Source organism: Lissotriton helveticus, chromosome 6 (assembly GCF_964261635.1).
Source record: "Lissotriton helveticus chromosome 6, aLisHel1.1, whole genome shotgun sequence".
Taxonomy (NCBI): Eukaryota; Metazoa; Chordata; class Amphibia; order Caudata; family Salamandridae; genus Lissotriton; species Lissotriton helveticus.
Genome location: NC_136067.1, coordinates 933,082,504 through 933,108,072, shown reverse-complemented (window position 1 = coordinate 933,108,072; position 25,569 = coordinate 933,082,504). Strand labels below are relative to the sequence as shown.

At 42.8% G+C, this 25,569-nt stretch overlaps 1 protein-coding gene across 1 annotated transcript in view; it reads left to right on the top strand.

The window, feature by feature from the left end:
• Positions 1-25,569, top strand: part of ADSS2 (adenylosuccinate synthase 2) — a 379,820-nt gene that overhangs the window by 245,702 nt on the left and 108,549 nt on the right. Inside the window, exons 5-7 of the mRNA XM_078648576.1 lie at positions 2,628-2,694; positions 16,059-16,166; positions 18,297-18,378. Of these exons, the coding sequence (XP_078504702.1) occupies positions 2,628-2,694; positions 16,059-16,166; positions 18,297-18,378 (257 nt within the window). The remainder of the gene's footprint in view (positions 1-2,627; positions 2,695-16,058; positions 16,167-18,296; positions 18,379-25,569) is intronic.

Genomic DNA, 25,569 nt, shown 5'->3' with positions numbered 1-25,569 from the left:
CAGTGCTGACAGAAGGTACTGGGAAGGGCAATCGAGGGACAGGATGCAGAAGGGACGACTCCAGGGCAAGAATTTTTGGAGCCTCATGCTAAATATTTTGCTATTTGGCAATGTATTTTCCCCTTGTAAAAAGGCAGTGTTGAGGCCCTTGAAGTCTGGCGCCCTCTTGTGGCCAACTGTGGTGGTTATGTAAGGCAATGGCCTTAATGTAGAACTACGCTTGAGAAGGATTAAACTCAAAAAGCTAGTTGAGTATTTTATAAGTATCACAACTCTGGGTCTCTGCAACCTCTGTAATACCCTTGCACTGACACTGCATACCCAGGAGGTAGGTGCTACAGCTGTTGTGGTTCTAGTCAACAACTTTAAAGCTGCCTATGTCACACTTTTCTAAGACTATGCAGTTGCTGCATTTAACTTATCTGTCAGGGTATCCAGTACTAATGAGCAGATAAAGTTATGGACTCTTGTATTACGGGGTCCATATTGTCAGATTCCAACAGCATAGTAAATTACTGGAAAATAAATCAAACTTGCAGAAATCCAAAGAGTACTTCTGTAAATGTTGAGATGCTGTAAAGTGATTCAACACCTCGGCCGTGGTAGTAAGTGCTATATAATACTATTACAGTGATACTTTCTCTTCCTTATTGTCGTTGCTGCCAGAACTTTGACACTTTATTGCGGCATCAGTACTAGCCAACGCACATTTAATCAATCTTGGAAATAATAAAAATGTAGTAAGTACTTCATCCCACTGAGTTATCAGACTGCCTTGTAAGGGATCCACACTCCTGTGTTTTAACCCACCCATGTTCATCCAACGCGCCCCTGTATTCATCAGTCTTAGCCCTTAGCACATGGTCCTTGCTCACTACATCTGCCTTATGAGTATTATATAGGTGGATGGAGGTGGAAATGATAGTGTGGTATGACAAAATAGTCTGTCCAGCACACAAATGGCATACCAGTGTCGCATAGGGCGATTATCTACATTTTAGGGCAGGCATTGAATTTTTCTGACAGTTCAAGCTTGGGAATATTTTCAGGGAATGAACATGGTTGACGATGATGGTGTAATGGAAGAGGTCTAGATGGAGTGGTGTAGAAGTGTGATTATGCAAAGAGCCTCAATGTCCCTCCTCACAGCAAAAAGCAAAGACCTGCTTCTCTTTTAAAAACTTTTTGTATTATCAGCTCAATAGTGTTTTCCTGTCTTGCACTTTGTGCTCTGCCCCTGAGGCACTAACTCCTTCCGAGCTGCCCTCTGGTGTTGCCCATGCAAGACCATGAGATGTTGCCCTGCAGGAGGAAGAGCTGCTTCCCGCAGGCCACCGGCAGCTCCTGTTCTATGAAGGAGAGCTCCATTCATCTGTCCTGCTAGGCACCTGCCGTCTGACATTTAGTGAGGACACTAGGACCCAGCAGTATGAAGTCTTCCCAGGTCTACAGCGGATACACTGGACACCACTTCCTGCCTGAGAGCCAAACCGGAAGTGCGGGTGAAGCAGTTCATTCCAGACTAGCAAAGCACAGGGATGAAATGGGAGAATATAAGCTCCACCAAACATAAAGGGAACCAATGTAATACAGAGGGCATTCATAATTAAATATAGTTTTAGCACAGCTACCAGGCTCCATATCTTAGGTCGTCAATCAAGCTAGGACACACCACACCCTGTAGCTCATTACCACCTTCTTGCACCAAAAAAACATCCACATGGAGCATCATTTCAGGCAAATAAACTGCAGACCGTTGCAAAAATCCCTTAGTTCATAGGAGCATTTATGGCAGCGGCAGTACAGGGTTGTGCCGGAAGTGGGCATGGGGGGGTTCCTCTTATCGGATGGGAATCATGAAGGTAGAGAGGAGTGAGAAGGATAGGCTGCAACAGGTGCTGGTGCCTCAAGGACTCCTGTCTTCCAAACCTACTGAGGTCCCTACTTTCTTTGTCTGCTACCAGAACCACCATCCAAACATCTGCAACTACAACATTGCAACTGTATAATTGCTTGTCTAGAATTTCACAACGGTAACACTACACCACTGTGGCACGACAGTGACAACACTCCAACACAACTACAAGGCTACTGTGACAACACTAGAGTGGCATTTCTGTAGCATCCACACTACTGCAGTACATCTACCACCCTACAACAGAAACAATACGGCACATTAACAACCACGATTTCCGTAGCACCGCCACAGTAACAACCACCACTACGGCAGCATTACCATTTCAAGGCTACCAACTCAAGAACTCACCAGTACTTTTGCAACAGCTGCACCACCAGTGTATCAACTCTGCAACAACATATGCATCTTGATTCCCACATCATGTGCATTCCTAGTCACCAAGTCCTTCTTCAGGCCTGACACGTGCGCACTCAATAAAACATAACATCATAAAAAGCCAACCCTGTTGTATTTATCAATACCTAGTTGGGTTTTGGTCTGTTATTGTTTAAAGGTTTAGTGTGCTACATGTGTTGGCAACCTTGACCTACGTTTGTTAAACATTTCTTTGCGATGACCCCATCTCAAACATCCTTGTATATGAATATATGATGCAGGTTTATGTACACCATAAAATACCGCTTTTGCTTTTTTTTTTGCTTTCACCTAGTGTTTGACTTCCATCAAGCAGCTGACGGGATCCAAGAACAACAGAGGCAACAACAAGAAGGGAAAAAGTATGTTATCAGCTGTCTTAAGTTAATGTAGGAAAATATAATTGATGATGTGTAGATGTGGGGTAAAATATTGTCTCTTCCTATACTGAAGCAATTGTTTTAATTTTAGCAAAAAAATATTGGGTAGTTGCAGAATGATGATGTCTCAGTAGTTCTTGCATTATATACAATTTGAACTGCAATGGATTACAGCAGATTTAAATAATTTGTGGGTGGATTTGCGCTCCTCAGTTTTACGTAGTTTATGATTCTAGTGCTATTTTATGTCAGTGTAACTCAGCTTGATCTCTTGACGGTCCTTGCCGTTTGTTACTTTCATCAATAGACTTATTTATGCTTGCTGTATACGGTGAACAGAAGTTTGATCTAAGCATATCGTCCTCTTGCTGATATAGACGTACGTATTGTTTTACAGCTGAAAAAGTACAGCTCATAAGAGAAGATAAACTAAAAAATGCCAGTTGTAAAAATGCCAGAAAAAACTGAGGTTGTTGCAATTGGTCAGAAACCTTCACTATGGAGGCAACTATGGTGGCCTCCTGAAGCCAGCACATGCCCTGTCCCTGTGTCCAGGGCCAGGAACTTAGGTTTCCTGATCGACAAAGACTTAACGCTTGCTCCACAAATTAACCAAGTCACATCGGCTTGCTTTTTTACGATGAAGGTCCTATGTAAAATTCTTACTTTATTTCCTTTTTCACTAAGGAAAACGGTGGTAGGAGCCATAGTTCTGTCGAGAGTTGATTACTGTAATGCTTTGTACTTGGGAGCTGGCACAAGGCAGTTTGCCAAACTTCAGTCACTACAGAATGCTGCCGCTCGGATACTGCTGGACTTACCCAAACATCACCAGACGTCCGATGGTATAAAGCAGGTATATTGGCTTCCAGTTCGACGATGAGTGGACTTTAAGGCCCTCTGCTTGGTGCACAAAGCTCTGTATGGAGGAGGAGCAGCAGAGGATCTTAAGCTCGTTTTTCCTCGGTACATGCCACCACGCTGTCTTAGGTCCACAAATATGGGGTTATGTCTCCCCAAGACAAGAAGAGTCAGATGGGGAGGAAAGGGCTTTTAATTCCAAGCTGCTAATACAGGTGCAACAGCAACCCAGCAGGACTCTATTGAGAAAAACGTTGATAACCTGGCTTTTTGCAAAGACCTACATCTGTTAACGCTGCACGATCCGCACACACCTCAGCGCCAAGACGCCTCGGCAATCGTACGCTTAATAAATAATCAGTCAGTCAGTTGTATGTAAGAAAGTTGACTTTTAAAATGTCGACTTCATTGAAATTGGGTTGAAACCTTCGAGGGAATGTCTTGCCCTTCGTTATTACCTATGACTTTTCCTAAAATGTTGAACTTTAGAAGTCGTTTTTATTACATGCATTCTCAAATGTACCTAACGGTACTCTAAAAACCTTTTAGCACCCCTTAACGCTTCCCATCCCTGAACCCAATAAAACCCTGAACTTCCCCCTGATGCCACCCTTCACTGAATCCTGAAAAAAGTTACTCTTAAAGCTACCCTTCCATGAATCAAACTTTACTACACCATAACCTTACCTTTCCCTGAAATCCTTACTGCTGCTTTACTCACCCTTTCATGAACCCTATAAAATTCCTTACTATCCTTTGACATTAGCCTTTCCTGAACCCTAAACACATTTTACTTCCCCTTATTGCTACCTCTCCTCTGAATTCTAAGAAAAGTTACTCCCCTTCCACTGCCCTCCATGAATCCTAAAATTCCCTAATTACCCCTTAACTCAACCAATCCCTAAACCCTACCACTGATTGCTACCCTTCCCAGAACTAAAAAAAAAATACTTCCTTCCTTTTAATTCAACCCTTTCCTGAACCCTAAAAACATTACCTTGATCTCACAACTCCAGAGCAGCCAATGGTGTGTGCACCTCATGCACATGTTGGCAGCACCGCACAGGAAGCCACCAGCTTGTCACACTGCACCAAGGAGAAGTTAGCCACCCAGACTCTAAATCACGCATTTTGTGCCTAGCTGCTTAATTCCTAGCGAGCAAAAGCATGAATCTCTCACAAAGATGTGTGGCGATCATAAGCGAGCTGCCCACGCCTACATGACCGATCTGTAAAGCTGCGAAATTGAAGCATTTTCTCTCCTAGTGTTAAGTCAAACCTCTTACGGTCTTTCCACTTTTGATACCAAATGTATTGCAATGGTTGCTTCAGTTCTTTGCTGATCATTGGGGTTACAGGTCATTTGAGCACTTTCAGCATGTCTGAAGGCTACTTCATACTCCATTCTTATTCTATATACGAGTCAGACACTTTTTTTTTTTAAGAAGACATACAATAGGTTCAACCACCCCTCCAGAATCCCCACCCCAATGGAACCAAAGTGGGGTATTAAAACTGTGAGACTTTTGAGACTATAGACACCTCTTCCAGTAAAATCTGACAGTTTAGATAGCTTTCTTAGTAGCCATTAGGTCGCTAAGGATTTCAAGTGAAATTCAGGTATTGCTTTATGTAATCCATAGCCACAAGAGGAGTCTACTCCCAAATCCAAAATGTACTCCAAAGGTGATCCCTGTTTTTCACAATAATCAAACTATTCACTCCTCGTCCTTCTTTCCAAATCCATAATCTGCAGCAAAAATAACAGTGCATTCTTTAGGTGTCAGGCAAGTTCTCAAGTATTACATAGAAAGGATAAAACCAATAAGGAAATCATACTAATCAGTCAGTACATGTATTGTTTCAGCTTAACATGTGTAAGCCATACAATAAAAACATTACTGAATACGAAAATTTTAATTAAAAATCACACTCTGTTTGTGCATTAGTCAGTCCCACGCATAGTGGCTGAGTCGACATTCAGCAGTTTTCATTATTTAATTTCCAGCTGCGCTGGCGGGTTGGATAGAGGTTCGAAGGTTATATCAGATTCCCATTAACACTGGCGAATTTATGCAAAATGAACTAGGATAGCAACATATAATAGACATACAACATTAAGAGGTTCCGAATTTTCCTCACACAAATTTAAAATTCACAGCCCGATATGAAATGTGCACACTCACAATTTATGGAAGCCAGCTGTCAAAGACTTAAAACATGAAGCTTTGATGGTTGCTCAATCTACTGAGCAAATTTCCTCCCATTCCTTTTGCCAACGTGGTAGTTAGATGTACGAATAGGAAGAGATAATACATAATTCTGTACATATTAGAGTTCTTATATAAAGTTCGGCAGCAGTGCAACTTGCTCAAGGCAGAGGAGGCGCCATATAGGACTCATATAAGCGGGGTTCAGGGCCTTCATCAAAAAATCCACAAAGCACTTGATTTCCCTTTATCCATAAAAGTGAAAAGTGACAACTTCTAGGCAAGTACCACCGGCTCAGATCAGAACCAATGTGTCCCTGGGTATTGGCATAGGTATTAACAAATATATGTCAGTTCCCAAAAACTGTTTTACTTGGGAACACATAAGACTAGATCAGATGAACGTCGTTATTTTCTGAACAAGTCTAATGTGGCACACAATGGAGTAGAGTCCAGCATAAACCTACCCAATGAAAATTCAGCCAAAGCGACAGCCTAAGATCATTTTAATTAAAACATTAATCTCCAGGTCTCAGTAGGAATAGAATTCGTAATGCCCAACAAGTGTTTCATGTGGAGTTCTAGAGCCAATAATAGCTCTTTACCGTATGAGCCAATGTAATGTGACTGCACTCCAGCAATGGTGCCTAGTATGTTTTTTAGGTCTCGGCCTGGCGAAAGCAGCCATGCGCTGCTCTCGTCATACGAGGGCTTCTTGGAATCAATACAGATTCCAAAGCTCTCAGAGGTGGAGGTGAAGCCCCGCCTATCTTCCTCATTCGCTGGCGTCATCTCCCATGCAAAACGCTGGCTTCTGATTGTAAAGGAGGCTTCTTAGTCCCTGCTTGTTGCCACCTTGCCTCCTTTTGGCCCCGCCCACCGGGATTGAATCTCTCACTTGCGGCGTTACACACTCTCCTTCATTAGCTGGGACGCACTATGTTTTTCACACAACGCCGACAGCTTGTTTATATCTGCTCTCACTTTCTCCCAGCATTGCTCCACAGGGCTGCTGCACAACCACAGCCGGTTATGTCGAAGTGCGGGAAACGGAATGAGGAGCTCAGCGCGCATAATACAAATCTTTCATGCTAATAAATTAGTTACATTAATACTCTTTCAAGCGCCACACCGACTAGTGGAAGTGAGGAAATGTGCACCTCAAGCAACGGAAGACAGTACCTTAACTGAAGTGTAATCATGAAGTCACTGGGCTACCGCATGCAAAAGCGTGCCGGTCCTGGTCACCCATATGCGCCAGAGATCCCAATAGGGATGATAACGGCGCTTCCGCATGGAGGGGATTGGTCGAACCTCCAGTTGTGGGAGGAGGCGGGTCTGCAGATGGTGGGAGACCTATATACTGACGGGGTGCTAACGCCCTACCAGACTCTACAGGAGCAATACGATCTCCCACGAGGAGACTATTTACTGCACGCGGCGGTTGTGAGATCTATTCAGGCACATTGGGGTGAGGGACTGCTTGAACCTGAAACTTCACCGGCGTGCCAATACACGATGATGACGGCAGGAACATTCAAGGCGGTTACGTGTCTCTACTCCAGATTGAGCACGACCAACATGCCACCGCTGACGCGCCTCAAAACACACTGGGAGACTGATCTGCAAAAAGAAATCCCTGACAAAACATGGTCCCAATTGGTTCAGAGAGCTAGGAACAGCACCAGGAACGCCCGCTTCCAATTGATACACCTTTACATTCTTCATAGGGCCTACCTCACTCCGAATAAAATAGCCCAATACTTTGGCGCTGAGGATGCAGCGTGCCCCAGGTGTGCACTAGCAGGTGCTGACTTAATTCACATGCTCAGGGACTGTCCGCGATTGCAAGACTACTGGACAGGGGTGGGGGACACCTTAAATGAGGTTACAAACAGAGTCCTGCACTATGACAGCGCGGTTGTCCTGCTCCACTGGTTTCCACACACACGCAAAACCAAGCTGTCGAGTAAATTTATAGACATGGGTCTACTTATTGCTAAGAGGGAGCTCACCAAGGGTTGGAAGTCTAAGACGGCACCGACACGTCAAAAATGGATGAACGAATTTCTGAAATGGGCTGCGGCAGAGAGCACGCTTAGATACCAGATGGCCAGGCGTAAAGCAGATGAGAAAGCTCAGGAAGCGGCGCTAGCATGGGAGACCCTAGTCCAGGCACTTAGAGACAACACAGGGGAGAGTGAAGAAGAGGAGGAAATAGTACACTCGGAGACCCCGGGGGAGGCGGTATTGGACCCAACACTAGCACCAGACACACACACCTAATAATCGACTTTATATTCCTAGAACTACCAACTCAACTACGTTTCCGACTATTGTATATTGGCACAGGCACCAGGGGGACAGGGAGGGGGGGACAGTTAAACTGATTTAAATGTTGAAGAGGGTTCATACACTACTGCTAGACGATGTGGAACTATAGGTTTGGAGAAAAAAAAGTTAAAAGCGGAGAGCGGTAGATTACTGAGAATGACTGTAATAGGGAAATGGGGCGAAATGCTGAGAAGGTATATACGCCACCCAACCTCCGGGATGTGGGTAATGAGGCTGTGTACGCAATGTCCCGAGGTGGAGAAATACTTGAAATCCCGCTGACACATATACGTGAATATTGTATACCTAACATTCTCCTCTGCAATAAAAATTGTTTTACAAAAAAAATAAATGAAGTCACTGGGCTTCAGAATTCCAGGACATCACATGTAGCATCTAGCTACGTGCCAAAAAACGCCCGTCATAATAAAGGGCAGACCTAATTAGTGTCTGTACTTTTTAGGTCTCGCCTGTCGATGCGCATGCGCATCGAGCTTGCGAGCCTATTGCGGCTTAAACAACCTTTAACTAAGAAGCAAGGAATCGTGGCGATTCCTTGCAGTGCCCGTGACTTTTAAGCTCAATGCGCATGTGCATTGAGCTTAAAAGCGCGTGCACAGCCGCCCGCATTCCTCCGACACCTTTGAAGTGAAGCTTAGCTTCACTTCAAAGGCCCGGCTTCTTCACACCCACATGCCGCTCTCGCTCTCCCCGCACAGCCGCCCGCATTCCTCCGACACCTTTGAAGTGAAGCTTAGCTTCACTTCAAAGGCCCGGCTTCTTCACACCCACATGCCGCTCTCGCTCTCCCCGCTCCGCCCCCTCCCCTGCCCGCCGTGTGCATTTCTCCTCCACCCCCTCCCCACAGCAATGCCCTCCGTCTTTTTTTAAATGTATTTTTTCATTTTGAAGAGACTTGCATACTTTACATGTGTGCACATGGACATGGGGAACATTTTCATGGCTCGGGACGTGCGCGGGCTCTAGCCTGATCCTTCACTCGACTCGCCCTGTTAATTTGTCGCTCTCTCACCAGGTTACCATCTCTCTTGGGGCTCGGCCCGGTCCTCTCTAACTCTCAAACCTCCCGTTCCTTACCCTCTCTTTCTATAACCTCCTTCACTGTTAAATCAAAGCCCACTCACTCCTTAGGTGCCCCTCGGTCTCATTTCTCTCCTCACCCTCTCGCTTTGTCAGCCCTTCTTCCTTCGTTCACTGTCTCTTCTCAGCCAAAGTTTTTTGTGAAGACTCCGCCCTTCCCTGGTCACTCGTTACTTCATTCCCCCTCTTTGGTCTCCTTTTAATCCTTTCTTTAGTGCTATCGCTGTGGGTGTCCTCTCTCCACCGGTTTAGTTCTGTACTCCCTCTTACTAGCAAAGCAGTAGCACTTCACTTGTAGCACGCGCACCCACGTTGCGGGACATTCAAACGATAACAAAACCGACCAATCACCAGCTGAGTTGCTCTGTCCTTGACCAACCAGACTAGCGTCTCTAGAGCGTGCGCGAGCTCTCAACTGGCTTTTTACATTTTTAAATGTATTTTTTCATTTTGAAGAGACTTGCATACTTTACATGTGTGCACATGGACATGGGGAACATTTTCATGGCTCGGGACGTGCGCGGGCTCTAGCCTGATCCTTCACTCGACTCGCCCTGTTAATTTGTCGCTCTCCCACCTCTAATTCCTAGCTGTACTATTAGACCTGTTCAGTTCTACTTAATTCAATAATTCCGTATATTACTAGCGGGTATTTGAACCGTGGCTAGGACGGCATGTGTAACCTTTATAGCTCGTGGCTTAAATCTATGTTAATTCAAAGTAAATCAAAAACCGGTGTGTGAAGGAGCCAGTTAGCAAACATAACGTAGTCGTAAAAGGAGATAACATCAAAGAGAGTCGACATTCCACATTGCCTCCCTCATCCGTTTGATTCTGGACATACCAGCTCTTCTTGTCTCTCGGTGACAAAGTTCCTTTTATAAAGTGGCGCATGACGCGTCATACAGATGGACGGACGGCTTGTTAAAAGGCATGCCCACCATTATTACACTGATGCCGCCCTGCTCTTTTCAAGCACCTCGAGCAGATCTTGCAGCAGAGCAGTGGCGGGATCCATAAACCTGCAGAGAGGTCCTGCGACTGGATGGTCGTTGCTTGTAACCTTGAATAAAAAAAAAAAAAAATTTAAACGCTTCACTTCAAAAGTAGTAAAGCTCCTGGCGCTCACACGTTAATTTCAAACTACGGGGAACTTGCCATGTTAGTCTTAACGGGATGATCCGTGATGTAACAGGGCAGACGCTTCTGTTGGAAAGGCTGCGTGCTCCCGCCTCTCCCTTCTGGCATGCCGCTGCAATAGCTTCTTATGTAAACTGCTGAGTCATTGCTGCTCTTGTGCAACCCAAACTTTGGAATTGTTGAATGAACTGTGCTACTACTAAATGTAAACTTGAACCGTGGCAACTCCCCCCCCCCCCCCCCCTCTTTTAGCAAGTTGTTGATTTGAGATGGTGGTAGTTTCGAGGTTATCGCCTGAAGACTAGTCGAGGTTAACGTTAAACCAATATTTTGGACTTCCACGTTACATAATTCAATGTGAATAGTCACTAAACAAGTTTTAGATCTTGTACAGAAGGCTATATCGTACCCTCCTGACATGATGAACATTATCTGGTTGCCCATGATTTGAACACCTTAATACCTCCAAGGTCACTAAATTATGTTACATATATTACATGTTTTTGGTGGTTTTATTGCACAAAATGCAGTGGTATAAAACACAATTTCCCCAGGAAACTCTGAAATATGGAAACTATTTCCTGCTTCTCTGTAAAATAATGGGTTCCATCATCCTTGTGAAAGTCGGGAGTGGTGAATACATGTAAGTCACGTACATACAAAACATGTGGCATTACAAATGCTATAGGTGTCACATTTGAAAAAGTTAAAAGTATTGGCATTGTAAATGCCTCTTTCACTCTCTCTTCCAACTCTCTCCCCCCTCTCCATTTACTTACACAAATCGCGCAGATACCCCAAGCAGCAGTGCCCGCACTACCAATCCTTCTGTTATGCCACATCTCTCAGCTTACAGATTCGCACTTTCTTTTCCTCTCAACGTTTCTGCCTCTTTCACTCTCTCTTCCAACTCTCTCCCCCCTCTCCATTTACTTACACAAATCTCGCAGATACCCCAAGCAGCAGTGCCCGCAATACCGCTCTACCAAGCCTTCTGTTATGCCACATCTCTCAGCTTACATATTCCTTCACTCTTTCTTTTACTCTCCACGTTTCTGCCTCTTTCACTCTCTCTTCCAACTCTCTCCCCCCTCTCCATTTACTTACACAAATCTCGCAGATACCCCAAGCAGCAGTGCTCGCACTACCAATCCTTCTGTTATGCCACATCTCTCAGCTTACATATTCCTTCGCTCTTTCTTTTACTCTCCAAGTTTCTGCCTCTTTCACTCTCTCTTCCAACTCTCTCCCCCCTCTCCATTTACTTACACAAATCTCGCAGATACCCCAAGCAGCAGTGCCCGCACTACCAATCCTTCTGTTATGCCACATCTCTCAGCTTACAGATTCCTTCGCTCTTTCTTTTACTCTCCACGTTTCTGCCTCTTTCACTCTCTCTTCCAACTCTCTCCCCCCTCTCCATTTACTTACACAAATCTTGCAGATACCCCAAGCAGCAGTGCCCGCACTACCAATCCTTCTGTTATGCCACATCTCTCAGCTTACAGATTCGCACTTTCTTTTCCTCTCAACGATTCTGCCTCTTTCACTCTCTCTTACAACTCTCTCCCCCCTCTCAATTTACTTACACAAATCTCGCAGATACCCCAAGCAGCAGTGCCCGCACTACCAATCCTTCACACACGCAACGCCACTCACACACGCAACGCCACTCACACACGCAACGCCACTCACATACGCAACGCCACTCACACACGCAACGCCACTCACACACGCAACGCCACTCACACACGCAACGCCACTCACACACGCCACTCATCCACGCAACGCCACTCATCCACGCAACGCCACTCTTCCATTTGCAAAAAGAAAAATGTCTAACTATTCTATTGCGAGACCTATTGCATTTCCAATGCTTGTTAATTAATTATCGTCCTGGATCAGTCTGAGACTCGCACAGGTTGTGGACAGGTACAGGTCGCTGTTCGACCCGGCACCGATCAGGGATCCTCCTCACGGCTGGTATGAGTCGGGTGGAGGGGGCACGAGGGAAGCGGCTGAGCCCTGATTGGCCAGCAGGGTTCAGCTGGCGCCCGTGGAGATATAAGTGTATTCCCACTGAAGCGATTGAGGGAAGAGCTTTGGTTTGACCGCGGAGGTGCTCCAAAACTGGACAAAGCTACGAAAAACGGAGAATAAAAAAACACGAGAGAAACACTAGAAGAACAAGGAATAAGAGCTGCAGTGGAAAATATTTAATTAACCTTCTTACCCAGAATAGATAAGCAAAAAAAGGAGCTGTGAAAAGGGGGAAATCACTGCGTATTGAGGAAGAAACAGCTTTGATCAGGTAAGGACAACCCGATCAGGTAAGGACACCCATTGACCCCAAGACCAATGAAGACTCAGGCCCCTCATCCCATTATGCAAATGTGTTGGGGAGAGGAGGGCATAATTTTGCCTTGCTCCACTGTTCAAAAATAACTAACTGGGTAACTGGGCAGGGAAAGGGGGGAGGGGGGACAAAGAAACATTTATCAAGACCCTCAAAGCGGCTGCACTTTTTCACCTAGTGATACGCTTTAGAATTAGTGAGCGCAGGGAATCGCGCCATAATTGTAAATCCTTCCCCGGGGCTATGGTGGTGACTGGCTCAAGCAGAATTTCCACAGTGTGTGACCTTGAACATGTGCGTAATGTGATGGACTGGGCCTTCACTGGGATGTTCTTTCAGAAGTTGCGAGCTCACCTTCACTGCTCTGGGCTGGCAGCTAAGGTGGGACAGGATCCAGTCAGAAGGGGGATTAACGGAAAGAAAGGGACTTAAAATAAGCGATCACTGAAAGACTGGCGTTATCTCGAGAGAGGAAGAGGGCTCACGGAGAGGGTGAGAGAAGGAAAAAGGAGAGCGGCAGAGAAAGAAGTAACTGCGCAGATGAGGGAAGGGAGACCAGAGCGAGGAGGTGAGGCGAGTGTAGAGTGAGAAAGATGAAGGCAGGTAGAAGGGAGAGAAGGAAGAGCTGGAGCTAGGAAGACGGGACAAAACACCACAAGGAAGAGGGTAAGTAGGGAAAGGGATAAAGCAGGAAGAGAAGTTGAGGGGTGGCGAGTGAGACAGAGTAAGAGACAGACAGCAGTGAGAGGGGAAATAGAGACAAAGGTAGGAGGAGAGTGAGGGAGAGAGCGGAATAGAACGTGAGAGAAAAGGGACTGTCAAACACACTTAGATCTGAGGGAGAGACAAAAAAAGCATTGAAAATGCAATAGGTCTCGCCTTTGATTAAGTTAAAGCCATTTGCTTTGTTATTGGTATTGTATAGCAAAGCAAATGGCTTTAACTTAATCAAAGGCAAGACCTTTTGCATTTTCAGTGCATGTTGTTTACCTGGTATGACTAACGGTAAAGTTGCCAGTTTAAAGCTTGAATGCAGGCCTCGAAGGACACGATATATGTTGTGACCACTGTAGAAGCGTAGTCGCCCAAATCCCCTCCGCCCCACACTGGTCATTTTACCCAACTATTTAATAATGCAAAATAGCCTCTAGAATAACCATGAATGAACTACATTCCACAGTTTATTTAACTGATCCTCTGTAGGACAAAGAATTAAAACCTCGGCAAACATATTTGAATTTCACAAACTTGCTGATGAATTTCAATAAATAATAAGTCTGTGAATAGCAGACAATTTGTGGGTGAATCTTGATTATTTAATATTGTCTCAATCTGTTTACGGGAAGCCATTCCTATTATTTGATGAATGCCACATTGCAGAGCGGTAATAACTCATCTGTGTTAGAACAGTCTTGTGTAATACATTACTGAATAAAACATTCAGAGATATCATTTTAGGAATTTATAAAGAAAATAGTTCATTTGTCAGCCTTTCTTCAGTCTAATTTTTTTGACAGGTGACTAGCTATCTGGTGTCTGCCTAAGTAGGAAAAAGGAAACCGCATTAATAGATCTGAAGCTGGATAAATGGAAGCTGCCTTGGCTAATGTTAATGGATATCCCATAGCGCTTGTGTGCACTAGGGGATTGTTTGAAATGTCTAAGCTAGCTCTCAACTTGTTTGCCTCATTGTTGAGCAATAGACAGTGTGGTGATAATACATCTTTGGCTATAGTACATAGTTACTAGTAGCCGTGAGTTGTGGAACACTCTAGAGGTCATCCCCTGTGTCCCGTACTGTTTAGTGTGGACAACCAACCATTTGCATAAACTACTCCTGGATCTAAGAACTACTTTCCACAACTACACCCACTTAGTGTTCATGTATTCATGCTGGCTGAGTCTAAACATTTCTCTCAGATCCACAATTGTTATAGCTATCGACGACGTGCACACCCACACTTGTAGAAATGCAAGCAAGGATTAAGAAACATTCAGAAGCTTCAGGTTCTACAGATTTTTACAGCTCGAGCAATAAAAATGCTTCATAAGAGATCACATTTTCCCTATTCTCTGAGAATTGAACTGATTGCTATCGCACTCCAGGCTGAAGATTAAGACACTGGCTGGCCCTCTCATACCTCAGGCATTCTGTTCAAACCCAAGTATCTTTTTTAAATTTTTGTTAAAAAGCCTTATATGTAGGATTCCAAAGTATTGTGCTTGACTGCGTTTTGAGAATCCCTAGTTAAAGAACTAGTGCAGGAAGGAAATCCTGCTGAATACAGGAATTGGCTTTGTGATGGATTGCCGTTACCAGTCCATGAACGCACTCTAACCTTTTGCTATACACAACATTCCGCACTTCTTTCCAGTACGTGGAACAGTCCTATGATACACAGTCTTGCAATGCTTTATATATGTTTTATTTCAATAAAATAATTTTGCCCACTTATTTTCTAACGAAGTTAATGAATCCAACTAAAAAGTATGTAGTTTCCTCCTTGCTCACCACGTTTCAGGACTTATTGTCTTTGTCAGGTTCCTGTGTTGCAGTCTACAAAATAATTAAAACGACATTCCAATGTAGAATACTTTGGAATAAATATTAACAAATGTACTCTTTAAAATAAACCAGTTTTAAGTTCCTATAAAGTTACCCATCAATCCTTTTGTTGACTAACACGAGTTGTATTCAACACCCCACCACCTCCTTTCTCAGGTTTTTGAAGTAACAGTTGTGTGGCCAAGGAATGTGACTTTTAACCCAAGTAGTCCTGTTTCTTGTCTCGGAGATATTTCTTATGCTCAGCACTTCCCGAAACAAACACAAGAAATGTTTCAGCTGCAGAGAATCAGAAACTCAATCCACCAACATTCTCTTTTTCAATAGAAGCTTTGCCATTTCTCTCCACCTTTGCTAGGTAGTTTGATTATTTTTTTAAAAATCGGAAATATTAATTTTGAAATATTATATCCTAGCTCAGTAATGTTTTCCAAAACCAGACCTTTTGTTCATACTGATTGACGATTTGTGTTACCGCACTGAATGTGTTGTTTCACCAACATATCCTTTCCATCAATGTCTCTTGAATATAAAGATTACTTCATTGTTTACCCATGTAGTGTAATCATTCATGCATTTTCTTTCCGATATGTGGATGATTTATTGCAGGAATAATATTTAATAACGTTGTTACAACGGCTACATTGAAGACCAGAATGTATTCTTTTTCACAGAATGATTAAAACGCCATTGTACTAACTCTGGCATCTTCATTGATCAGTGCTAGTCTTTTGCACCATTTAAATGCTTTAAACATGATGTCTTGTCCTTTTTTCAGCCTTGGAACTACCAAAAAAGGCATTGGACCAGTGTACTCTTCAAAAGCTTCACGGAGTGGCCTCAGGATGTGTGACTTGGTGTCTGACTTCAATGAATTCTCAGAGAGGTATTTTGCAAGAATATTTGACATTAGGAATTTCTGATAAACAGTGGCCATCTTTGATCCTGTGGTCACTTGGACAGTAGTACATTGCTGTTTTTATTTTCGCCTGAAAGCTAGAGTGGCATCATGGGCTTTTGGGATCCACTATTGTATACTTTAGTGAGTGCTTGATGGGCAGGTATTTATTTTAAACGACTGGGCATGAAGTACATTATTTAGAAATTATAGATACAACTATGTACGCAAGTGTGTGTCCTTTTGCCTTATCTATTTCCAAGTATTTCTTTAAATGCATAAAACATGCACTGCAATATGTAGCTCAAGTATGGTTGGAACTGCATATGAGTAAACAATGATTGTTATAGTGGTGTGGAATATATATTTGGATTTGAGGGCATTGCCTGTACTTGCTGACATACAACCCATATTTGGAATCATATATTTCAAGTTCTTTAAGCACTAATAGACTTAAAGAACAAGGTTCTATGTCTTTCACAGCCGAGAACCTCAGACGGATGACAACCCCAATTTCAAATAGTTGCGTGAGGCTAGATGTGCTGGGGGAGAAAGGGGTTTCAGAAGGAGTGAATTTAATGCAAATGATAACATGATTGACCCTAATTTTTTATAGCCAATAGAACAAAGATTGAAATGATTTGTATAATTGCAATACATATTATCCCTTTTCTAAGTGTGACAGGCTGCCTTCTAGAGCTTACACAATCCTTATAGATCAACAACCCGATGGCCAGTCCCTCATTTACCTCCTCAGCATTGGTTGTAGAAAGCTATTCACACACAGATAAACAGACTTTCTTGACCCATATCAGCTATTGGTTGCTTTTCACTCTCAATAACGGTGAATGCAGCATTTTCTTATTAGAGGCCTACAATTATTTAATGTGAAAAGTAGTTGTTTGAGTTTATGATGTGCAATTAGTGTGACCAAATGCCCAGCATGCCCATAGAGTCTTTTATTAGAGGCTGCTTTTGTTGTCCGTTATTCATTTACAGGGTGATGTTTTGACCCGTAATATGGTGAGTGTGGTGTGGTGTGATTGGATTACTTCTCATTCTCCTAAAGGAAAAGCACAGGACTGAATGTTCGCTTATTGTGTTATTGCTTGAGTCTTGAGTTCAACCCCTCTCTCCCCCACACCCACAAAACCTCTCTGAGATGCCTTGGACTAGTTATCTTGCTACCCTGAAAGTTAGTTGCATTAGAGGTGCACTTGTCCCAATTGCAGAGCTACCGTAGGATGGACACCAGAACACCTGACGCAAATGACCCCAACCACCATGGTTAAGGCCCAGTAGCCCCTGCCTGCTGTATGACACCCACCCGCCGAAATGTGGTCTGAGAGCAATGAACTTCTTTGCTCATTGTCAGAATATAATGGATGAAGCCTAGGTACCCAAGGTCCAGGAAAAGATAATAAACAGATTATTGGCCCTTTCATACTGTGTGGTTTTCAGTAATACATCATAGTTATAGTTGAAGTCTCACCCCAACATTTTCCGCTCTCCATTACGAATTGTCACACACTGTACTCCAGCTTTAGCCTGGTCCCTTTTCTTCTGTACTATGGACTATAAAAAGCCCTTATGAACAGCACTCAGCTCCTTCTAGTTGTAAATGCACTGTGTAGAAATTGCAAGTATTCATGAGGGCATCCTTGTTTGTTTGGTACTTTTTCCTATGATGATGTGATGCACATCTTCCTAAATTCCCATATGGTGGGGCATACCACCTAAATGTCCTTCAGATCTTTTTTTGGTGAGACACTCCTTACATCACCCACACTCTTTTTGTGGGAGGGAACCCTTCCCTCCCTCCTACTCTCTTCTCATACAAAATGCAAACTCAGTCTTCCCATCTAAATTAATCCCTTGGATGCACAATAGCCTTTCTTCCTCAATGGTCTTGCGCTTTAATCATGTTTTAGCTTAATACTCTACCTCTTAGGATTGGTTCCAGGTGCTGTATGGCACTTTAGCCACTCTAAAATTCTGAGCAATCTGAAGTGACATATTTATATTGAGGATCTTTTTGGTATTAAATGTCATTACCGTTTGACTTTAGTGTACACATCTGCCTTAAGTGCCTTATAATATTTGTTTTTTCACTCCAAGGTTTAAAGTTTTGGCAAACCAGTATAAATGTATGTACCCAGCATTGCCAGTGGACATTGAAGGTGAATTAAAAAAACTTAAGGTAAGACTATCCTATTTATTAAACCTTCAAAATGTACACCCTCAGTGTGTTGAAGAGTTGTTTTCATTAAGATAGCCCAGTGCCCAATGCAATTGCCATCTTACTACAATTCTTGCAAAAACCTTCTGTAGGTTTTAAATTAGGTAGAGTATGAATGGTCACCAGGTGCTTGTCTTGTAAAAGCACAAGGTAGCAGCAAGGCCTGAGAAGTAGATTTTCAGATTCTTCTTTGTCCTGAGGCCCTTGTCTTCTGAAATTATGAATTAGTGTTGCTTTTAGTGGGATTAGAAAATGGTTGATGTTAATTAGCACCCTACCCTTTCATTTCAGAAGCAGGGCACACTTAGACGGTGCAGTGAGGTATCTTTCCACTGTTCTGTCTTGCTAGGCCGCTTTTAATAAATATACTACCAATTGAATTTAATATGTTTAAATAGACTGCATGCAAAAGTGCTTGGTGTGGGGTGGCAGTTAATGGGCTAATTTCATACCTAGGTTTTTTTATAAGAAACCCGTGCACTGCTGTTAATAGATTCTACAGTAGTTTTTCCAAGGTATTAGGTGCTCTAAGGTGTCGCCCGACACCCTGGGCGATATGAAAACAATCGTGGAGAATGTGCAATCAAAAGAACTTTGATGACATCCCTTAGGCACTCAAAACAGGTGAAATCCTCCAACAAATTCAATGGGAAATAAGTTCTTTCAATTGAGTTTAATTTTCATTTTTCATTTTTCAGTTTTTCATTATTTTCATTTCAAAAGAAAATATCCACTGCCAAATGCATATTAATATTCAAAATCCATATTAATGTTGCTGCTCCAATGCATTTCGGGCTAACAGCCCTTCATCGGGGAGCCTATACAAACAAAAGACGAACATATCTGTCATATGGTGGTAATTGATTGTCAATTGAGAAAAAAACGGTGATTGTAAAATGATAGTGATAGTGAAGATAAAACCTTATTTCCAGGTGTTCACCAGGTAACGTGAAAGAAATGGTGTCAGCTACGTGATGCTAGATCTGAGAGTAACTAATGGGTGAGTTCGGCAGAGCGTTAAAATAACGTGGTTCACCGGTGGCTTGTAATGGAACTAACTTGAAATACTACTCAATACGGAGAAAGTGAAACCCCAAAGGTAAAGGCGTGCTATACTAGCAATGCAGAAATTCTAAAGTGGCGTGCAAAACTTACTTTTCTAGCAGGGTTCACAGCGTTTCTGGAAACGCTGACCGCAGATCGGCGTGTTAGTCCGGAAATGCGGTGAAAGTAAATAAATGGCCGTGAGTGGTTAGTGCTAGGGCACGTGATCGCGACTAATGAAAACAGAAAGTGGACTAATGGTAAACATGTCGAACAATAAAGAACACAGTGAGATGCGCCTAAACAATGTATAAAATAAAATAAAATAAAATAAAAAACTGGTTAAACTGAATTAGTAAAATAGTAAATTAGTAAAATGGTAAATTGACAAACGTCTGTGATGAAACCACACTGTGGATTTGGGATCAGAACAGATGCACCCACATGGTGCATTATATACAGTAAACATTGTTACAAATAACACGAAAATTCGATCCGTTCATTTAAACCGAAGGGCTTGATCGAATTTAATTTGTAAATCCAAAAGTTTTCTCTTTGTAGCAATGCCCTGTTGTTGTCTCTTCCTTCCGATTTAGGGACAATTTCCAGTGCCATGAATTTCAGTTGGGCTATGGTATGGTTAGAGTCCAAAAAGTGTGATGCTATGGACGATTTAAGATTTTTAGTTCGAATGTTCGATTTGTGTTCGTTGACACGGGTTTTTAACTTGCGCTCCGTCTTGCCCACGTATACCTTCCCACACGGGCATTTGAGGAGGTAAATTAAATTGGTGGAATCGCATGTAGCCGTGACTTTCAAGTTAATGTTGTAACCTTTCATAGGGTGTGATAGTTTGTTGCCTGTAATTACATTATGACAATTATTGCAATTATTGCATGGTCTGGTGCCTTTGTGGATCACTATTTGTTCTGTCGGTTGTTTGAGAATTTCTCCTAGGTTTTTGCCCCTTGTGTGGGCAAATATGGGTTTGGCTTCAAACATATTATTGAAGTCTGTCTCTAACTGTAACATTGGCCAATGTCTTAAGATGATCTTTTTGTACTTCGAGCTGGCAGGGGAGGGGAACACAGAGAGGTGCATAAGCAATAATGAGCTATGACATAAATTTAGGGCCCTTACGATACACTGCCTATGCATAAAACAGAACTGTGTGTCGGATCCTTTGTGTAATCGGGAGTCTATGCAGTACTTTTCAGGCTTCTGTAACATGATTGTACTTCCTGAAATCTGTAGCCAAGTGAGCTTCTGTTTCTGGATGTGTTGTAGCTTTCTTCCTTTCCTTTCTGGTAGCCCAAGATGCACTCTATTCTGCATAGTCCAATCAGGTCAAAATGAGTGATCTCACTACAGAGATTTGCTGTTATTTGGTAATAAAGGGCATTATGTTTGTTAAGGTGTTGAGTAGTAGTACACAGGGTGAACAGAAAGTTTGGATTTGTAGGTCAAAAGTCAGCTCGTCAGCCATCCACACTCAAAGGTTCTTAGCCTCCGGAGTAGTAGAGTCTAGGTGAGCCTTTGAGGATGGTCCGAGATTTTCAGACCAACACGGTGGTCCTCCTCCAAAGATTTGGACTACAGTTTAAGTTTACTTTTAATTTGACATATGTTGCTAAACAGTCCCTCAATTGGACTAGGTTATCTTGTGGCAAGGGGTCAAATTTTAGCAGCAATTGGATATCATCAGGGTGAGACAGAATCTTGTACTTGTAGTTCTGAATTCGTTATTCATCATGTTGCATAAATTATTTAAAAAAGGAGACATAGCTGTCCCTTGGGGCATGCCTCTTCTGACTGGTTACTCCTCTGACCTATAAAGGTGTTGGGGAAACCACCAGTGATTTACCTTACCGAAAGGACCTAAGTCTTTCTAGAGTGACAACTTGCAAATCTATAGCCAGCTAGACGGTCTATTGATTCAGAATGGCTGAGTGTATCAAATGAGACGCATTGATTAAGGAGCACCAAACCCACCTATAGGCCTCGGTGAAGGGTGTTCATAGCTAAACCAGTATCGCTATGAAAATAATCTCTGTGCTGTGTCTTTGGCAAAAACCAGCTTGAGAACAGCCAGCACATTAGTGATGTCAGTAATGGATAATAGCGATTTGTTCAGGTGCTACTCCATGCTCTTAGAGACCACAGGCGGCACTGTAATTGGTGGATAATTTTTTTGATCATTGGTACCAAGATCAGATGTTTTGAGTATAACCGTAATTATACTTTTTTACATGCCTCCGGACCAACTCCTAGAAAGAGAGGTATTAATACGGTGTTGTAGTGGTGGAAGAATGTCCGGGATGGAGCCTGAAGAATGAAATTCATCAGACTTTTATCTGTCATCATACAATATTTGAGGAAGTGTGCATATAGTGCCTACTGTCAAAGTTTCCAGCATATCAGAGGACCTTAAGTAGTCTGCTTGACGAAGGGCAATTCTTTCAGTGTAAACTGTGTTGATTTTGTTGGTCAGAAGAGGTTACCAGGCTTTCCTCTGGGTTTTGGGACAGGACTGGATTGCTCGAAAAGCATTGTAGGACCATGAATGACTCAATGACCAAGAAAATTTCACAACTAGATTTGGAAAATTGCACTTTTCCCTCTATGAAAGCATCTATGGTTTCATGTAACAACTGTTAATAGTGTCCTGAATTGTTTATGTTGTAGGCAGAAAGGTTCAGAATAAACCTTCCCCCATGTCCGTTCAGTTTATCTAGTAAGGAGCTGTCCGTCCTCTCCTAAGCTACATGGAATAACTTGCCTAATGAGGATAAGTATCTGATAAAATGGTTTCTTATCTCACAAACCTATTCCTTGGAACCAGTCATTATCAGATATGGGGACTAGAGCATTCTTTGCTGCTTGTAAGTTGAATTTATACCATTTTCTGAGTTTCTTTTTTAGTTCAGAGTTTGATCTGGTCTAACCCTTATTTGAGGACTCACTCTATAAAATAAAATCAAGGCATTATCAGTTCAAGGGAGCAAAGGCGCCTTCAGTGCAGTGCTGCTAGATTTAAGCACGACGAAACACGTGTTGGCTGTTTTCCTTTGGATTGAAAATTGGAACATGGAAATAAAATAATTTTGGAAGAAAATACGTACCTGACTGTACCAATTGAATCTATACTTTTTACGAGGAAGGATTTATATGGACAGCAAAACCCCCACCTCTCTTTCCTGTTCTATCTAAGCACATATTAGTGAATCTTTTTGGGATCGCAGTTTCAAGGTCTGGATTGGACTAGTTTGTCCTAACCTTGATTTTGTGATCAAGAATAGTTCCAGATTTGTATCTTCTAGGAGATCTTTGATATCCCATCTGGGTTTAGGTAGGAATCTTCGATTGAGTAGCCTACACTTCAGGGAACTATAAGTTGCATGTACAGATGACCCTGAAGGAAACCCACCTCCTTTACCTGATGGATTGTGAAAAACTATTCAGGCTCGCCCTTTTCTAGTCCGCTGGGTAGAGTACCCACAGCCTCCTTGTTGTGCATGCCCACAGATGTCATCAGGGGGGCAACTTCAGAGTCAATATGGGATGGTTGTCCCCTAAGAAAAGAAGTTTGTTACCTGAATAAAAAAGTTGGGAGATTGGAGATGTGATTGGCAGAGTGGCACGGTGACCGCTCAAACTTAGTTCAAATGGGTGCAGGCTGACTTGCCGTAGGTGCACTTGCGCAGATGGGTGCAGACGGACTTGCCTTAGGTGCGCTCGCGCAAATGGGTGTAGACGGGCTGGCCTTAGGTGCACTCGTGCAAGGCCACTCTAAAATAGGCCTTCAGTGGCCTGCATGCCATAAAGGCTAATGAGATGACCGCAACAGGTGATAATAATAATAATCCACATTTGTAAAGCGCAAACAATCACCCGTAAGGATCTCCAGGTGCTAGGGGCCGTTGGGAAAATTAAGCAAGCTATTGCCCAGAGTACATGGTGCTGGGCTAATCTGCCGCTAGCGCCGGGGATCGAACCATGATCCCCAGATTCCAGCATCAATCGCCCTGGCCGCGGTGCCACACCTCTCCCACCAAATGTGGGAGGGCTCGTAGCACTGGAAAGAGGACTACAGAACTATCGAGAAAAGAATCTATGACCTGCTGGCAGCCTACTAAGAGCAACAACAAAGAAGGAAACGCAGATGTGAGAGTAGATTAATAAAAAAAGTTGAAAGAGCAGTTAACATTTCCCAAGAAGCTCGAGTCGTGCGTTAATAGGTGTAAAAATATGTTCCAAGTTAAAAGTCTAAAAAAAAAAAAACAGCACATATTTACAAAACCTTAATATGCCTGTCTGAAAAACACGGTTAAACTATCGTTCTGCTCTGACGTGATCTCAAAGTGGTGTCCCTTCAGTTGCAAGGGGCATAGCCCCATGCAAATGAGGACATTTTTTGCCTTTGTGCCTGTGCACTACTATAAACACAAGCGTAGAGACAAAGTAGCTGTCAGGGGTGCAGTGCCAGGGGAATCTCACCCCCCTGCACCCTTTGAAATGCAAGTTGATTCCCCCCCGTACAGCGAAACGCTGCTGCAATCAACCAGTCTGCCTTTGACTAATACAGTGTCCCCAGTGCTGGTACGGTTTTGCGGAAGTACTGGAAACAGTGCTTTTGCTGTAATAGGGTGTACGGTTTTGGTCTACCCACACTTAAAGGGGTACTACGCTGCAGAGTGGTGTCATGCGCTAGCTGACCCTGCAGACGCAAACAGAAGAACAGCTTGATAGTCAGACCAAATTGGATTTTTATCAGATTAAACCTCGAAAGCAATCTGTTTAGAGTTTTGTATGTTGTAAATTTAGGAATCACAAGATATAATAAATTGGCATTGCCTTAATAGCAAACATAGTTTGAAATGGATAGACTTGTTTTCTGTGTGCCCTCACATAGGCAGTTCATGGATAAATCTGAGGTACTTGGTGGTATGCAACATAGTGTGGCCAGAGGATGAAGACCATAAAGAAATGAAGGGACATGTTTTATGGAGCATTTAGTTTCACCTGGAAAGAGTTTGGTGTGGCAAAAAGAATCTTTTCTGGCTTTGCCTAAAGACCTGAAAAAAACATGAAGATGAGGATTTTTGATTTGCTGTGGTATTTTCAGGACTGGCATCTCTATTTGAATGTTTGTGTGTGAAGCTTTATGCCAGTACCACAGGAGTACAGCAGTACCCATAAAAAATAAAACCAGATGGGGGTTGGGTATCTGGAGGGGGAATAGGCGTCCACATTTGCGGTTGTTGCATGGCGTGACCAAAATTCTTTGGCCATGCCTAGCAGGGGAGTTGGCGTAATATGATTTTTTTTTTTAAATCACTGAAAATCCTAAGGTTAAAGAGACATTAAAGTTAAGTGTTGTAATACGATCTTCCCTTATGTTAAGAATACAAAAACTCACTTATAACAAATAAAGTTTAAAGTGACATTAGAGTTAGGTGTTGAAATGAGATAAAAAACTAACATAAAAAAAATAACACTGACATTCACTAGTTCTAGTTTTCTGAGTTAGCTATAACTTGTACACCCACCAGGCACTGCTTATAGCCTCACATATTACATCACTCTTGACATGTTAGATGACATCATTGATAATGTCATTCAAAGGTAAAGTTATTCCAATAGAGATCACTGTGGGCAATGCATGTCCATAGCAACAGGGGAGAATGGCATAGGCAAGGTAAGAACACTACATCACCTCCCTTTTTTTCCATGAACAAAAACGAAACCAACATGTAACAGAAAAAAGAGGAGTATTAGTACAAACACTAGACACAATCTTGAAGTCTAAGAGGAAGTTTTCTCAACCTGCACAATCTCCTTTCGTCAGACCAAGAAGGAGAGGCAGGAAAACTAGAGGAATTCTCATCAATACATTTTGAAGGCCATTTTGCAATTCTGTTGAGGTTCCACACTCTATTATCTTGGGTTCTGACAGCATTTCCCAATAGTTTAATTACTTTTATCGGTTGACCAAATTTAGACTTACCAAATCTTCTTTCAGGGAGTTTTACCCTGACCCATTCACCAACCTGAACAAAAGTATTTTTCACTGCTTTTCTTGCATCAAATACATTTTTCCTTTTCACC